An 18,848-nucleotide genomic window follows, 5' to 3' on the forward strand; every position below is an offset into this window, starting at 1 on the left:
ATATATAAAAGAATAGGGGATGGTTGGGAAGATAATCCTCTTCTTTTCTAGTGGACCAGGAGGGAGAGAAACTGGCTTAAGAGCTATAGGTGGTGGCAGTAGAAAGGACAGTAGTTAAAGGAGAAGCAAACGAAGCCAGTGTCAGGGAGTCGGTGAGGTCTGGGGACTTTCACTGGGCTATAAGGGTAACTCAGAGCAGACCTCCTGCTCTCCACATTTTTTAGTTTGCAACCCCCTAGAATCCAGTTTTGACCCATCCCCAATCCCCCTTCATTCGGTCCACACCACAGAGTCTCAGAGCCCACCCACCCTCCCCCAAATAACACTTATTGTTTTCCTGCTGCCTTTCATCTGTCTCTATTTTCCTTGAGCCCCTGCCCCAGACAGCAGATTCCATCACTTGTAGTTTGTAGCAAGGATGGTGTCCACTCCCACCCCAAAACCCACAGAGAAGGTACGGTGAACCTGCCTTCTAAGCAGAGCACTGGAGGTGAGATCCCCGCATTCCCACTGGAACACGTTTTGCCTTTCCTCATGAATACAGACTGGATATTGTAGTACTGTTCACCCACTACTACAATTTCACCCACTGTTATAGTACAGGGACATTTTGGGATAGTGAGGCTTTTCTGAGCTGGCCTGGGGAGACTGGTCTCCTTATATACCACTATGTTAGTGGAAAATACATTTCAATCATAAGATTCTTCCTTTCAAACAATCTTTGGAAATTGAAGACAGCTTGTATAGATCCAAAGGAAATGCACAAATTGTTCCATCCAAAAATTAAATATGAGTAACAAAAGAATTAATGCCCACTCAGTGTTTTACTCTGTGTTCAAGAGGCAAATTAATGAAGGAGGATTGTAAATACAGGAGACCAATTTGAATTCTGAAGAGCCCTTAACAAAAGAGATTTTTTTCTTTCACTTATATTAAAGGTTTGGTTGAAAAGTGCACTGGGGCTACCAAACATGAACTGTTATCTTATAACGACCACTGGTAGCTTTCCTTGAAACATTTAAAAAACAGCTGTAATGATGAAGTGCACCTAATAGGGGAGAGGTGTGACAAAACATCTACAGGATAGTTTGGGTACAAAGACACATTTCTTCCAATAAGAGTCTGATTCTGAATGACTGAAATACGAGGTAGAAACTCACATATGGTTAAAATAAGTCAGAGAGGCTCTTGTCCTGCATGGTATCTGGCTCCAGTGGTGTTAACCATTTCCAAGATGGCGCACACAAGCACGCAGAGAGCAGGGTCATTAATGAATATACAAGTGCCATCAGGTTGATGAGGTCTGATGGATTTAGAATGAACTGGAACAGTAACCTTGGTGAAGCTGGAGAAGTGATCAAAGGCTCAAAAGAGGTGACAGCAAAATCATTTACTTAGAGTGGATTAATGAGACTGATAGCAGAAATATAGGCAAGCACAGAGCCACAATGACATCATAAAAAAGAGAAGTGTACACCATAATCTATGTATGAGCCTAATCTGATGTAGAAGCTTCTGTGCTGTTTCTACCAGTATTCTGACAAAATGTTCTCTCTATTTCTCTGTGCCTGGAAAACGCAGAGACTGTTCAGAAGGGAAAAAATCAAAAGGATGACAGATAAACAAGATGCTTCTTCCTTGGTTTGATGATTTAGAGATTTCTCACCTAGAAACAAGGTCTAATGGTGATAAATCAGCAGCAGTAAGAAGCAAAGTGTTAGCAGGATGACAGAGGCCAGGTGTTTTCTGCCGTCTCTCCTAAAGGCCAAAGGAAGAAAAGTGACTTTAACGCGGGCTGAAGAAGTTTAGGGTGGATATACAGTTGGACTATGCCCCTGAATGAGGGATTCGTTCTTCAGGTAGAGGTCTTCTTTTCTAAAATATGATATAGGAGCTCTCATACGCAAGTGTGGCGGGAAAAAAAAAGCCTGGTGAGAAATTGCTAGGTTAGACCCGGGGTCCTCTACCTGTGACAGAAATGCAATAGGTTGACATTTAGATAGGTCATCTGTTTCTTTTGTTAATTATCGGAAAGAATACAAACTGATTCACGGGGTGGGCAGATAAAAAGATAATTCATTAAAATAGAAGGAGAGGGCGGCCCAAAGACGAAATGAAGTGAAAATAACCCAAGCGAATTTTAGCAGTCCCAGCAAGGAAACTTCAAAGATTAGAAAAATACCTGCTACATCATTGTTCCTGAGTCCTGACCCCATAAATTGCTCTCTGACTCATCCCTGTCTTGCCAAGAGAACCTTCTGTACTTGGTGGTTTTAATCAGGACTCTCGCAGCAGGCTGGCTCTATTTCAACACCATATCAGTCTGATTGCTTAACTTTCATTCACTTTAGGTTATTAAAATGGTCTCATTCCAGTTACAAAGAATGTTGCTTGACCATTTTGGCTTCAGTCCTAGTCTCCTACCCATCCTCCAACATCCCAGCCTCAGGAAGCAGGCTGGACCATGACCTCCAGCCTCTGGTTCTCCTCTCCCCTCCCCTTCTTCCTCTTTCTTTCTCTTGTACTGCTGTGGGGAGGGAGGAGAGATGTTTCCTGCACTGAAGCAGCCGGAGGAGGCTCTGACGCCTGTCTCCTCTGCCTAAGTGGTCCACGGCTGTAGAAGCCGTGCGACCAGGTGGCTGTAACTCTCTGATGCCCCAAGTGGACGGCCTCACTCTGCATCTTCTGACCCTATCTTGCTTCACCCTGAGCTTCCAGACTCCTGCAGGAACACACCCACATCCTCGACACCCCTGGACTCCTCTCTCCTGCAGGGGTCCATCTTCCTTGAAGGGACCTTCAACTTGAGGGAACACTGTCCTTGCCCACTACGTCTGACCATACCTCTATGCTGTCTCTCCCCTGTGCCCTGGTGGCACAAGGTAAGTCACCAGCTCTGAAGCTGAGCTGACAGCCAGTCTGGGAAGAAGATGCCAGTCTTCCTTTTTTGCTGCCACCTACAAACTACGGCCTGTTTTTATCCGTATGACCACTCTTTCCCCAACATGGCTTCCTTCTTTCTCCCACTTCTCCTGTTAAACTTCTCAACAGAAAAGGCCATCAAACCAGAGAGGTCTCTGGCTGTTTCTTTCACCCATTCTGTTTTAGCTCCCGGCTGCGATGTAGCTCGGCATGGATCACATATCACAGGGCTCCCGCGTTCATAAAGGTTGTGGTCCCTGAGAAGCCTTAGCTTCTCCATCGAGCCAATACTTCCCCAACACCCAGAAGCCATCTCCTTTGGGAGTGACCAGCACTCCTGGCCTTTGTCACGCTGTGTACCCTCCCTCCTGCTCCCTGATGGAACTGAAAAATGATGAGATCACATATTTTGGAAACAGGTCTGTTACGTACGGTGTGACATGATCTCAAACTCATGTGTTTATGACTTTCGTCATTTTCATGTCAGGATGTTAACCTCTCATCTGTCGTCACTGATAAGCACTTAGTAGCCCAGCTGCTGAGGGGCCCGCTGGGGGCTTCTCAGTAAGAACACGTGGAGAAGCAAGTGGACATTTAGACTATAAACTCTGGGAGCTGGTGAGGAATATGGTGAGAGTTCCAGTCTGGGCAAACCTACCCTTGGCAGCTCTAGCTCTCCGAAGGTCTCGAGACTCTTGTTCAAGGCCGGGCTGCCGTGGGCCAGCAGTGGTGCTGAGATAAGCGGCGGCTCCAGGAAGAGAAGGGACACTGTTCTTGCCTCGGCAAGGCACTCCTTGTAGGCAGTGGCCCAAGCTCTGCAGCCGTCCCCGGAGTGATAACCCTGGCCGGCCCGCCGACTCAGGTGCCTTTGTTCCCCAGCAACCAGCCTTAGCAACAAGGGACCTGGGTTTTGCCCTGGCAGCTAGAAGTCAGATCCGGCTTGGTGAAGCCAGCTCTCCTGAGAAAGCAAACTTGCATAAAAGGTGCAACTCAACTTAATTCTGACTTTCTTTCTGTATCTCCCCTTGCCTGCAACAAAAGCGTAATTAACCCATCATTTGTTTGGAGGAGGCTATTTCTCTATTGGTTCATTAAGAGACATTATCCTCTCTGCTATTAGCTTGTGAAATTATTACAAATCCCGCTGTGCACCTGTGTTAAATAAACTACAGGCAAAGACAATTTCAGTCTCTGAGCATAATTTGCTACCACCTGACCCCCCAATACAGCAAGGTCTTAGAGTGTAGCTTGTTAAAGTCACTGCCTTTCTCCTTTTTCTCTATGCAGATCTAACGGTCACTTATCACCAGCCGTTTCCACCTCCTCACATTCCCTCATCTGCCGCTTGGCTGCTGGCCACCTCTCCACAGTGTTTTCTGGAAGGCTGTCAGTCAGCTGCCCTGCCACCCCTCCTACAGATGGAGAGCCTCTCATTTCTAAGTCTTCCTCCTTTATGTCAGAGTTTTCCAAATGCTCCCCTGTCCCCTCCGAAACTACCCACACTTCCCTCAGATGCAGTGGCCACTTTGTTCTTCTCCCACTTTCTCAATCTCTTTGAGATAGCCACAGGAGTCTACCCGCGGTTACCTCCCTTCCTTTTCTGGCTTCTTCTGACTCAGAAGTCTACCTTTCTACATTTTCTGGGACAATCCTGCCCACTTCATTTAACCATTTACTGTCTCTATGCATGCCTCTCCTCATGTTTTTTCGTATCACCAGCTGCCCTCTCCTCTGAACCATCTCATAGGTTCCAAAATCTCCCTAAGCATCCTTTCTTGAAATGTGCTACTTCCCAAAATAGCCTGCCAAAAAGTGGGCCCCAGATTTCTCTTCTCTGAAGGTAACCTGCCAAGCCTACGTGACCCAGCCCTGGACACTCAGCGCTCTACTCTCATCTTCACCCCTCTTCCCCTCGCTTACCAGCTTCCAGCCACACTCCTTGTTAGTCAGGGTTATGGGTTGAATTGTGCCCTCTCAAAGATACACTGAAATCCTAACCCCAGGGACCTCTGAAAGTGAGCTTATTTAAAAACAGGGTCTTTGCAGATGTAATCAAATTAACATCAGGTCATTAGAGTGGGCCCTAATCCAGTATGACTGGTGTCCTTATCAGAGGAGAAGAGGCGCAGACAGAGACACACAGAGAGGAGAAGGCCATGGGATGTCAGAGGCAGTAATTGTAGTGATGCACAGATAAGCCGAGGAACAGCCAGGACTGAGGGCCACACCAGAAGCCAGGAAGAGGCGAGGAAGCATTCATTCTACCAGAACCTCCGAGGGAGCCTGGCCCTGCTCATACCTTGATCTTGGACTTCCGGCTCCAGAACTGTGGAGAATCAATTTCTGTTGTTTTAGGCCCTCCCCAAAGCGTGGTACTGTGTTCCAGCAGCCCTAGGGGACCAACACACTCCTGGAGTACACGCAGCCCAGCCTGCCTCCCGCTGCTTTGTGCCGGGACACTTCTCCTCAGAGACTAACTCTGCGCTTCCCTCTCACTGCTTCCGGGCTCTGCTCAAACGCTGTTCCTCAGAGATGACTTTCCTGAGCATCTTACACGAAACAGAAGTCGATTCCTGCCGCCCTCCATCACCCTCTGCCTTCATTTCCCTGCTACGTTTTCTTCATGGTCGGCACCACCATCTGACACGTGATACACCTACATGTTTATTTGTTTACTGTTGCCTCCCCCCATTCATCTGAGTCTAGTTCATTCACTGCCGTACGGCCAGGGCCAAGAACAGAGCCTGGGATTGTATGGCTGCTCAATGAATATACTCATGAATTCCACTTTCACATAATATCAGTGTATTAATCATTGGGACCTGTTTGCTTGTTCTTTTATGCTGGCATGTGCACATGGTCCTTTGATTCTAACTTCCCAGCGGCAGCGGCTGAATCTATTTGTTTCAACAGTGGCTCAGCACAGGGTCACACACAACGCGTGCTTTCAATGTGTACTCGAGCCCATAACGGATTTCAAAATGTCAATCATGAACAATACAAGTAAAGCAGATACATATAGACATTCTGTCTATAACACTATGAGACTGTCAGGAAGAGATTTCCTTAATTTATATTTTCCACATATACTAACAATAACCCACATGTCTTAACCCACTTACTCTGACTGGCAGTCTATGTGCATTTTCTCTGCAGCGATGAGGATTCATTTTGCGGTCTGGGGTACGAAAGCTCAGAGAGGTAAAGAAACTTGCCCGAGATCACAGAGCTAGAAAGTAGGAGAGCAGCCAGGGTTCAAAGGCAGGCAGCCCGGCTCCAGGGCCCGTGCTGTCAGCTCAGTGGTGCGCTGTCTCCTGACATCTAGTAACTCATAGAGGCTCTTTCTCAAAAACTGTGGAACAATTTATGATGAAGGAAAGAGAAGAAATGATTCAAAACTAATCAACTGAAAAGATGGATAGCACCTCTTCCGTGAGGTAGAAAGAACCGGGAATAAAATAGAAACTACGAAGCACTTTAAGTGTAGTAGATAGGAACAAGTCTGAATTTTTTCTTTTAACATATGAAATGCTCTAAATCAGTCTGAGTAGAATAAAAATGATGGGAAAGGGGACAGTATGCATATTTTTATACAGAGAAGTCAATTTCTATGTTCTAGTTAACAGCACTAAAGAAAATAATGCTACTGGGAAAAAATGAGTGTAAATGGCACAAACATATTGAAACTATATGGACATGATCTCATACACACACACACACACACACACACACACACACAGGCGCGCGCGCGCATGCGCTCTCCAGAGGACTGATAACCTTAAGTCTAACCCCTATTCCATCAAGTCTAAGCGAGTGTGACTTTGGCTATATTTTCTGGCAACTTCTAATTTAAAATCCAGTGTGCTCATCACTGTAGGAAGTAGGAATTTTTCTCTGACTCCACAAGGCTAGGTTTTAAAAGACTCCACAAGGCTAGGTTTCAAGACTCCACAAGGCTAGGTTTCAAGACTCCACAAGGCTAGGTTTTAAGCATTTTGCAAACAGACTCACGGGACATGGGGATTTGCTTTTCCATGGAGCTTATTTGCACAAGGTGTTATATTGCCCTGTTTACATGTTGTTCCTCCAGGGGGTTGTGGATCCCTTAAAGGTAGGATCTGTGTTATTAATATTTGATTCTCCTACTAACCCAGAACAGGCTGTCGATAAACTCTTCTTTCCACTAGAACTGGAAATTCCATTTCTTTAAAAACAAGAAATGTTTTATTGGAGTTAGGATGATGATAATTGGGGAGAGTATCGTTGGGAGTTAGCAAAATAAAATCAGTGTTGGTTTCTTAGAGAAAATGTTCTTGTCTTCAGATTGCATACGTTTACTGTCTAAGATCTTCAAATACTTGGGTTACACATTTGATGGCTGAAGACAATTTTTCACATACAAAGAGGCCATCAGGCCAAAATCTAAATTAAATCAGTGGTGGCCACCAGCCATTCATCCATTACAGAGACATGGATATAAGTCCTTCTCACGTGTAACATCATACAATAAAGTCTGAGTTTTTACAAAGGCACATTATTTAAGTGAATGGTCTTATGTTTAAAAAATACATTTTAAAATTATAAAAATTTTTAGATTTAATTGTATTAAACTTTTATTAAATTTAATTTATTAATTTATAATGAAATAAAGTATTCAAACATTTAAAATTAATCCCTTCTTGTCACATAAAAGATGTGCAAATACCTTTTTATCTCTAGACAACATACTGCTTTGAATGCCACCACGTAGCACACCCATGGATACATATACCCCTGTCTGTGTATGCCTGCCCGTTGTGAACTGGGGGTGCCCACCTGCCTACTCTATTTATGCATGAGAAGAAATGGGGGAAAACACAGGAGGGAGGAGTGTAAATAAATCCAAATCATTATAACTCATGAGAGGCACTTAGTATTATCCCTAAATCAATGGGATGTCCTTAATGTTCTTAACTGATGAAGGTTCCCGGAAAGAATGAAAAAAGGATTTTTGAAAAACCATTAAAAAATTATCAACATTTAGGCACCTCCTAAAAGATGCCTATAGTACATACACATGAGCAGGTTTTCATGTCTAAAAACTACCTAGATTATCTAAAGCTCATTTTATTATGACATTCCCGACAATTTAGGAGGCAGCGTGCCTGGCAGACATAGTTCAAATATTACTGACAGCCATCCAGGCCAATCACAGCTCTGCTCTTTAAAGCTGGCGGACCCGCCTACATCTTAGCCACTCGTCAGCCCACGGAAATGAGCTACACCAGATGAGCTGTGGGGTGTTTGCTACAATGCCTGGATCTTCTGCTTCCACTGTCTCCTTCCCCCCGCCTCTTTTGTTTTTCCTCAACTGCTTTTCTTCTGATCTTATCTCAGTCTGACTTTAAACTCTTGTTTGCACGACACCCTCCTATCCCAATTTTTGGACACTTGCTGGTCTTCAAAGTATTTCCTAACTGAATGTTGTGCCCCGGGTCAGGGCACCCAGTGGATTGCAGACCCTCCCATAGTCACTGGTGGTTGCTGAACTAACCACACCCATCCTTCGCCCCTCATTTCCACCTCCCTGCTGGGAGGGAACCAGGAGAATGCCTAAAATCCAAGTTCACTAGACCAGTAGGAGAAGTTAGGGACATGGTTTCTGTCTGCTGATTTATGGAAGTGAATTCTCAACTTTGTACCTATGAGATCCAGCATCATTTTGAACAAAACTTAATTTCTTGGCTTCATTCTATGAAAACTGTACTGTAATAAGGAATGAGAAAGCCATGATTTATGACCCTCCACGTACAGGAGATTTAATTCTGCCTTTTGCTCGGCAGGCTATCCATTGTGTGGACAAAGTCAATACCAATAATGAAATGTAGATGGAAGGGCTAAATCAATTCAATAAAACGCAATAGAAAGACTAGAAGACTGAGCAAATTTGGAAAGTATTTGGACAATAGGTAATTACAAAAATCAATGCCCGTATATGAAGAGATGATAGGCAGCCATCCATCACAAAGGGAGAACCATTAATGATGGTTTGGGCTTGAGTTAGAATGAGAGAACAAAATAGGTCTGTGCAAAGTCCCTACACATCTGTGTATCTGTGTGTGTGTGTGTGTGTGTGTATACACAAGCACACACGTGGGCTCCCAGTGTGACTGAAGGAGAGACGAAGAGAAACTCCAGATGGCTCACTCTGCATTTTATGTAGGCCTCCTACATTTGCCCGGTTCCTTTGGCTCACTTTTACTAACTTTGATCTCATTTTGTCAACATGACATCAGGCTGTGCCCTACCTACCTTTCCCTTCCTTGTCATCACAGCCTCCCAGGTACCCGGGGGACATTATCATGAGGTCCTGTCTGCGTCCGGAGCCTTTAGAAGGTGGAGGAGAGGAATGAATTCCACATGAACCACAGCTCTAAGGACCAGCTGTCGGGAAAGGTGATACAGGCAACATTGGGGGGCACCCACAGCAAAATTAAAAAGTGATCACACATACACCAAGACATATACATACACACATAAGATAAAATAGTAACTTAAGTGTCTTAACTGTGTTCCTGGCCAAAAAAGAATATGAATAACTGAGTACGTCACCACTTAGCAGTTTGCATCCATTAAGTCATTTAGTCCCTACAGAGACTCTACAGGGGAGGTATCAACATCTCTATTTTAAAGATAAGAGTCAACAATCAGTTTGTTCAAGGAGACACAGCTGGTGAGTAGGGAAGCAGTGTGGGAAGATGTATCTCTCTGACACTGATGTGTGTGCTGGTCACCCCTTCCCTCAGACCACGTTTTGTCTCCCACAGGGCATGGGGATGCTTCTGATGTGGCCATACACAAGTCCGTAGTCAGTTAGCTGTTGGGTGCCATTGCTATGGAGAGGCTTCAAGGCCAGTCATGGATCACATAGACAGAGGCAGCGACTTTGAACTTGCCCAGTCACGGCATCTGACTGTGTTGTTTCATGTTTGGCCCCTGACAGATCTTTCTCTTCTGCCCACAGCTGAGCAAGCTGATAACAAAGCTCTCATGCCTCTTCCTTTGGCACCAGTAGGAGGTTCAAACCATGCAAGTCCCTGTCTGCACGTACGAACCCCACCCTGGTACAGCCCATAACCACTGCCAAATCCCTGAGCCATTCTTCTTCCCTGTGCTCTCCAGCCAAGTTCAGCCCCTTATGGGAGCCGCCCTGCTCACCCTCATAAGCCTCATTATGTGAGTAACACACCTTTTCACACCCTCGTGGGGTGTGTGCAGTGTCCTCAGTCTTGACATCAGAACCAAATCTGGGGGAGGAGTCCTGCTGTTGGGGGGTAGCCACACCACTCCTGAATCAACTTTATGCCAGTCATGGGATGAAACACTTTCATGGTCTTTAGAGAAACCCCCAAAGGCATCATCTTCCAAAAATGATGGTACGTTACCCCTTAATCAGAAATCTATCCTTCATTTGGAATGGCTACTTTGTTTTTTTACTAAAGGCAGAGAATAATTACAATAATTACTATTTGGGACAGGAGCCACATAACTTTATTCTTAGATCATTTTAAGAGTATTTTTTGACACCTGAAGGTTATCTTAGATGTACAATCATTTCTTTGATCTCAGCCTTGGCGCTACTGATATTTGGGTCTGGACAATTCCTCGTTAGAGAGGCTGCCCCGTGTATTACAGAATGTCCTGCAGCATCCTTCGTAACCGAGCAGGACCCTATGGGGCCTTCCCAGGACAGACGCTCTGTGTTGTCCACCTGTCTCTTGTCTATAGAAAAACTTTAGCCAAAGAATAAATTGAATCAGAGAAGTGAGAAAATGCAGAAAGAGAGGGAACAGTCAAGCAAGACAAAGTAATAATAGTTCGGCCATTAAACAAAGCCGAAGACCTTTAGTTCCTCCCCAAGGGCTACAGGTAATACGCTGAGCCATATTCTTTGAGCTGATTTGTAGATACTGAAGCACCCACCTGGCGGAAGAAGTTAACTACATGATGGCCAGACTGAAGCCGTGACATAAGCTGCTCCATCTCGCACAACTCCAAGAACTGGCCTCAAGGACATGGGAATAAGCCGACCCTGGAACTGAAGCCTAACTGTGCTTAAAACAATCCAGATGACCCTGATCAGACCATGGCGTGACCAGTTTCGAGATGACCGTCAGAGCTGCCTGTGCTGTTCTGCACGTAGCCACGTCCGCCACCTGTACACCCCCGAAACCCCCCTTTCAAAGCTCTTGCCCCCTGAGCAGCAGTTGGTAGTTGCTTCTTGGACACAGGTCCACCTTCTCCCCAGGTTGCTGGCCTCCTGAATAAAGCAATCTTTCCTTTCCTACCAACGCTTGTCTCTCAAGTACCAGCTTTTGAGCGGTGAGCGTCTGAACCTGAGTTGGGTTAAAACCCTGACTGCTACCCACTAGATGCTGAAGGCTCCACCACAACCTTCTTCAGTTCTGACGACCAAAGATACCTCCAGATGTTGTCAAGTGTCCCTCGGGAGGCAAAATCACACCTGGTTGAGAACCACTGCCCTATATTCTTTCCATAAAGAAATATGACTGTTCTAGTAAGAATAAGCATGGATCAAGCCCTCCATAGTCCCAGGGAAAGAGAGACAGGAAAAAAAAAAAAAAAAAAGAAAAGCTGCTAGGCTATATACATCTCAATGCAAGCAAGCAAAATCTATAATAAATTGCAATTATATCTTCAAATCTCTTCTTTCCACTCTTAAACTAATTTAGACTCATCCTCAAAATTGCTTACATGCTATGGAGATGACTCTTCGTAGCTTATAAAATCTCTTCTAAAAATTTGATTACTCAGCTGCTCATATGCAAACGCTTTGTCCCTTGTCTAAAAAATCAGAGTTAGCTGTGCTGACCACTGTGATTTTCCAGAAATATCACACACCACAAGTTATGCACTTTAAAGTATTCCAAAAACTTAGAGCATGTTAACAATTGTTTGCATGCTGGACACAGATAGTAGTCTCTTTAACAGAACACATGTATCTGTATGATATCCACTGGCATCTTTGTAAATGGCTCAGAATGCTTGGTTATAACACAAAGCTGGTTTATTGCCTAAAGTTCCCACCTTACCAATGAGTTTTCCAGAAAGGACAGAGGATACCATGTACTGATGTGGTAATCTTGCTGTAATTTGACGAGACAACAAAGATGCTTTGTATTTCTTTAGGATTTAGAAGCAGAGATGACTCCAGAGATGGAATTGGGAAGAAAAAGGCAAATCACACCAAAAGTATAGCATTTCATAATCTTGCCTCTGTGATACTAGCATATATCCTTGGTCCTCTATTCCTTCAGTATTCAAATATAAAAAAGAAGAATGTATACATAGGCATGCTAAATACTTAGATGAAAAGTGCTATGCTTCAGTCATAAATGTGGAACTAAGTTTTGATAACATAACTTTAAGTTTCGTGTTTCTCTTTCTCTTTCAACATTACTCTGAACACCTAAGAGGTGATGAATCTGACACCAGTCATTTGCGATTCCAAGTAGTGCTTACCTCGGCTTTAATTTTATTGTCTCCAAAGCAGAGGTGCTGTAAATAGGCTGCAGCATTAGACTGGACCGAAGGAAACTGATGTTGCAACATCTGAATCACTTCAGGCAGTTCCGGGTCTCTCCATCCAAATTCTCTGAACAAAAGGAAGGCAGGAGAACATGAGAGGGAAATCCTGCAATACTGTTAGCCTATGGGTAACTCACTTATGTAACGCCTATGAGAGTTTACACGGGAATATTTCACAACTGATTGTTCTGGTTTCCTTGCCCATGCACCAACTTAAAAAAGGATTTGAAAAGATTTCCTTGAGTAAATGGTTTGTAAGTATATACATGTGTACATATACATATATAATCTTAAATGTATCAACTGAAGTTACACGTTTATGAAGATTGAAAAAAATGACTTAAAATGGCACATGATTTTATTAATATAGACATGTTTCATTTAGGCTTCAGTAGATAATTTATAAGATCACATTTATTTTCTAATATGTTATTTCAACAGTCTTGTTCAGGTACAGCATTTAGTTAAATTATCAGACAAGAGAAAATATAACTGGATGGGTCCAATCTAAAATGTCACGATAGCAGTTAATGCCATCTTTGTTATATTTATAATTATTATTGTTATTATCATAACACAACAATTTTCTAGGGATAAAAATATTGTAACAAGAAGCCTTTATAGGGCTTCCCTGGCGGCACAGTGGTTAAGAATCTGCCTGCCAATGCAGGGGACATGGTTTGAGCCCTTGTCCGGGAAGATCTCACATGCCGTGGAGCAACTAAGCCCGTGAGCCACAGCTACTGAGCCCATGTGTTACAACTACTGAGGCTGTGAGCCACAACTACTGAGCCTGCACTCTAGAGCCCGGGAACCACAACTACTGAAGCGAGCGGGTCTAGAGCCCATGCTCCGCAACAAGAGAAGCCACCTCAGTGAGAAGCCCACGCACTGCAACGAAGAGTAGCCCCCGCTCGCCGCAACTAGAGAAAGCCCGCACATAGCAACGAAGACCCAACGCAGCCAAAAATAAAATAAATTAAAAATAAATAAATACATTTGTAAAAAAAACGAAGAAGGCTTTATAAAAGGAAATTATTTATTTAAAGAGTTAGGTTTATTCAAACAATGTTAATAAACCTTATGTATGGTGCATTCTTTTCCTGTATCCTCCTGTTTACATCTGAGCTACTCCAAGAAGCTGGTTGTTTATTTAACTTTAAGAAATATGCCCCAGGATACTTAAATCCATTCTAAAACACAAAGTTAACTGTACCATTATGCAAATGAATATTCTTTCGTGAAATCGATCAGCTCAACCAGTCAGAGCATGGAGCTAACAGGGCCGGATGTATGGGCTCCATTCTTCCATCAGGGAGTCAATTTTTAACAGAGACATAAAAAAGCAACCTCTGAGACCACAGATAAAACCCTGACCCCACGAGCCACAAAAGGGTACTATTTCTCCGAAGGCCAGGCTGGAAGAGAGACAGCTTTGCAGCAATCACTCGACTCCTGGAAAAACAACTCAAAAGCATACATCCTATTGATGTTGTCACCAGGTCAGTGTTGTCACCTCAGAAGAGGAGTCATGAAAAATGGGACAGAGACGGAGCAGACAAAGGTTAAAAGTTTCCTCATAGATTCTAACCTGTTCTCTTCATCTTTTCTTTATCACGACTGGTAGAGGTTGTCAAGCAAACCGTGAAGCATGTTGGTGCCTCCTTACAGCTACTAAAGACAATGTGGAATAGGGTTCCTTTCGAATTGGCTCAGTTTTTATGGGAAAGATAAAGCATTCAATTTAATGCGCAGTAAGTACCTAATAAATTTACCTAAAATCTTAGGCAGACACCCATTTTCAAATGGGCATATAGTACAGGAGCACCTTTGCCACAAAACATACTTAAGTGTTTGCTGATAATGGACAAACTATCGGATTTTGTTTTGGCTAGGTGATCACAGTAGAAAAAAATTATGGATGAAAACACAGGAAGCCTGTTTTTCTTTTTAATTTCATTTCCTTCCGTTGCACGATCCTAAACTACCTCAATGTGCAACATCCAGAAAGCACAGTCTTTGTTCTTATAATAGCAGCCTCTTAAAATTATATCCTTTGTTCAGGTTAAATCAAAATCTACAGAACACCTGTAAATTAAATTTAGAAGTATCATGTAAAGACACTGGATGGCTAAGATGAATTCAGGTAAGCCCGTGCTATTGGAAAGTGATTAGTAAAGAATTCATTTCAGCCTATTTTATTAACCAGATGGGAATTGCTCTATTAGGCTTATACAGCATAGATCAAGAACGTCTTTGAACAAGAGCTCTGGAGGAACAGTCTTAGGGGCTCTGCACACACGCAAACACACGGCCTTGCTTGTGTCGATGCATGCACGCACAGACGCACACGTGAGAGTGCATGTGTACGCACACATGCACGCACACGTGCACACACATGCACACGCACGCGCACAGCCCAAAATCAACAGAAGGAGGAAAATTCCAAAGAGTCATCCAAGTCTCTTTTTCTAGAAAAGCTTTGTGTTACCTAGATGAGATTCTGCTCGGATTTTGTGCTACCTATGTGCTTCTAGGGAAGAGCTAGAGGAAATAAAATGTCTATCTTATTTGGGCCAGAATTCAGTACAAGGCATGGATTCTTTACATGAGGTCTTTTTTTTTTTTTTTTCAATTGAAGTATAGTTGATTTACAGTGTTGTTTCACATGTACAGCAAAGTGATTCAGATATATATGTGTGTGTGTGTGTGTGTGTGTGTGTGTGTGTATTCTTTTTCAGGTTCTTTTCCCATATAATTATTACAAAACATTGGGTATAGTTCCCTGTGCCATACCGTAGGTCCTTGTTGGTTATCCTTCACACGAGGTCTTAATCCTTAAGAACAAACAGTGCTCACAAGACAAAAAAAAAGTTCTGGAAGAGACAAAACCAGCAGAAGAACAGCACGAGGGAAGATATGGGGCCATAGGAGGGGTTGACAGATTTGGGAAAGGTGTGCATTCAGCCGGGCTGGCTGTGGGACAGGAGGCCATTGGGGGCGCGGGGGCGCTGCCTGGGAATTGCGGGGCGGGTGGTGGAGATGAAGCTGGAAAGCAAGGTTAGCATGAGATCACGTAGAGCCTTTCACTCAGATACGAAAAGTCTGGGCCTGGTCTGCGGTCAGTACTGTGACAAAGAAATCTAAGGAAATTTAGATATGTTTAGGCTTATAGAACAGATAAAAAAATAATCTTAAGTAATACTGCGAGTACAAACCAAAAGTCGGTTGCCAAGGTTCCCCGTTCACATGCTTTCACACTTTAATCCTTAACTAGCCTTATGTAGTTTCCTTTCATTTCACGCAGGAGAAAATTTAGACTTAGAGATGTTCATGAACTTAAGTGGTGGGGCGGAAATAAAACTCTAGCTTTCTGCTTTCAAATAGATAAATTTAACCGTCTAACAATGATGCCTGCTGTAATCACTGGCTTGAAGTAATGTCTAAAACAGAAATAATGTCTAAAACAGTGAATTATTTTAGACAGTCTCTAAAACATAAACATGTTTAAAGCCGTGTCCCTAGGGGACATCTGACGATGCCAGAAGACAGTTTTGGTTGTCACAACTGGAAGATGCTACTGGCATCCGGGGAGCAGAGGCCAGGGATACTGCTCAACGTGCTACAATGCAGATACAATCCCCCACGACAAAGAACTGTCTGTCCCAAAATATCATTAGAGCCAGGATTGAGATACCCTGGTCTAAACATGGACTGTATTTGACCATTTTTGTTGAGTAAGCATGTTATGAATCTTTTACTCCGTGATTACTGTAGCAGAGCTGGCACAGGATTTGGCATCAGGATAATTAGGAAAGAGTTCAGAACCTGAGCATCTGGCTTTCTCCCTTCTAGACTATAAATACAGGAGAGTCCCTCAGTGCTTGCTGGTCTTGGTTTCCATGGATCAAATACAGAGAATAATACCATCTATTTCATGGGACTTCTTTTTAAAAGCCACCATAAAATAATCTATATGAAAGTGAAAGTGCTTGGTAAGCTATTAAAAGCTAGATATATACTACTAATTGTTACTCTAAGACTGTTATAAGGATATATATATATATATATATGTATATTTTAAAAATTTATATCATACCCATTTAATTAAAAAAAATAACCTTTTACTGTTGTGTATTCATTTGGACATTAGACTCACTTGAAGGAATATAAGTGTAAGAAGAGATACTACTGTAGCCTGTAGTAAAAACTGTGCATTAAAACGTGCCATTTTGAAATGATTTTTCCCCCATCTCCCTTCAGAGGCAGAGTCCTAGGAAGGGCAAAGTGTTCTGGATACAGTCGGAGTTGGCTCAGATGCTGTTCCTCTGTGAGCATTCCTCCTGTCTGTGTCTTGTTTGCTGCTGAATCTCCCCTGGCTGGCATGCGAGGTCTGCTCTGAGTAAATGTCCATGGAGTCCATCCGTTATACTGAGATAATAATTTCTACCTTAGAGTGTTGTTGGGATGAGTAGAAGTAATATATAGGAACCCCTTAGAGCAATGTCTGGCACACAGTGTGGACCCTCAAGAAATGTCAGGTATTGCATATAACTAGATGAAGAAGAGAAGAATGAAAAATAAGAACCATCTACACTTTTCTACAGAAGCCCAGCTCATAACTCTCATTTGTTACTGGGCTTCACTTGAGAAATGTTCATGGAACTGGAGAATATGCAAATGTAACCTTTTCTCCATTAAAACTTGTCACACAGACCGACAATATTGTGACTAAACCGTCACTCTTATAAGGACTCTCTGAGTTGTTAAAATTACAAGGCGCTTAGCACGGAGCTAAATAGCAAACAGTTTGAAATTTGTTACTGTGTTAGGCTGCCGATGAAACAGAGCCGATGTACTGTCACAACATTTTTATCAAGTTGACTTCCATGTCGAAAAGAGCCCCAGGGCAATCAGAGTCTTCAGAAATTCAAACTGTGATTTTTCAGCAAAGCTTTATGTCGGAGGGAGAGAGTTCACTTTTGACTGCAAGGTCAATAAACTACATTGGTAGCGGGGCTGTAGGGACATTATTTAAGGGTATGAAAATCTCAACCGTTTATAATCTTTTGAACTCTAGCTAAAAGTTTTAAAGACCATATTGGCTTTAACTTTTCCATCCAGAGCCAATGAGATGAGGTGTTTTATTTTTTGATTTGGTCTTGTTGAAATGATGGGGTTAAGGGGATGCAGAGACAGTGGTCACAAGAATAAGTTAGGTGGAAAGATTTTTATTTTTTCTTTAAATGGAGATGTTTTCATGCTTGTTGACAGATAAGAACTTATCCAATGATAAACACATGGAAGCACGAATGTCTTAATTCTCATCCCTGAACAGTTTGCCCCCAAAACAAAAAGCTGCCCTTTATATGGTTAATCACATTTAAAAAACGCATCTTTGCTTTTATATAAATGGTAGAACTGGAATTATGACTGCCTAGAAAGCAAACACAATTGCCATAGTTTGTAGAAAGCAGTATCTCTCTCCAAGCTCTACATTTTGAGAAATCAGCAGCGTTAATTCACTCAACCATCGTTTCTCGACCTGTCTCTGGATGGGGCAACCGTACTACTCCTTGTAGACACGTTTAGCTCCCGGGAAACTAGAAACTGGGACCCCGAAGCCAGCAGTTCTTCCCTATTGTCAGTGACTTTTTTCTCATCTAAAATCTGTATTATTAATTATATCCTCTCTTTTCAAGAAATATTGAAGCAACTCAGACGAATCACCTATGAGGATGTGATGAAACAGGAATGAAAAATCAAACACATGAAAGAGAGAGACTGCAAATGCGATGAGCAAAAGGCCAGCATGCTTGCTTAACTTGTTGCAGATTTGACTCTTCCTTTACAAACTGCTCTGCTGTCAGAAGAGAAACTCACAGAGGAGAGAAGGGGCCGTCCCTGTTAGGTGAAAGGACACAATCTCCACCACTTCATGCACTGGGAAACCAGGAGGAAAGAATCTGGGATCTCTCTACGTGTCCTGCTATTTGTGGCAGGTCTCTGGTTAGGGTACTGGGGTAGAGACTGAATCATGCTCCAAAGGTGTCCAGGTCTTAATCCTTGGAACATGTTCATGTCACCTTACATGGCAAAACAAACTGCACAGAGAATCAGAAGGTAACAGACCACTGAAGTAAGATGACACGCTGCTGCTTCTGAGAACACAGGAAGGGGCCAGGAGCCAAGGAATGCAAGGGATGCGGCACTTGAAGCTGGAAAAGGCAAGGAGAAGGATTTTGCCCAGAACCTCTGGAAGCAGCATGGCCTTGCGGACACCTTATTTACGGGCCAGTACACCTGATTTCAGACTTCTGGCCTTCAGAACCATAAGG

At 43.1% G+C, this 18,848-nt stretch overlaps 1 protein-coding gene across 3 annotated transcripts in view; it reads right to left on the reverse strand.

Moving 5' to 3' along the window:
• CTNND2 (catenin delta 2) overlaps window positions 1-18,848 on the reverse strand; it is a 434,854-nt gene that overhangs the window by 241,658 nt on the left and 174,348 nt on the right. For all 3 annotated transcript variants that reach the window (XM_065874257.1, XM_065874256.1, XM_065874255.1), the window contains one exon: window positions 12,445-12,577. In XM_065874257.1, the coding sequence (XP_065730329.1) occupies window positions 12,445-12,577 (133 nt within the window). The remainder of the gene's footprint in view (window positions 1-12,444; window positions 12,578-18,848) is intronic.

Source organism: Phocoena phocoena, chromosome 3, assembly GCF_963924675.1.
Source record: "Phocoena phocoena chromosome 3, mPhoPho1.1, whole genome shotgun sequence".
In the NCBI taxonomy this organism is placed as follows: Eukaryota; Metazoa; Chordata; class Mammalia; order Artiodactyla; family Phocoenidae; genus Phocoena; species Phocoena phocoena.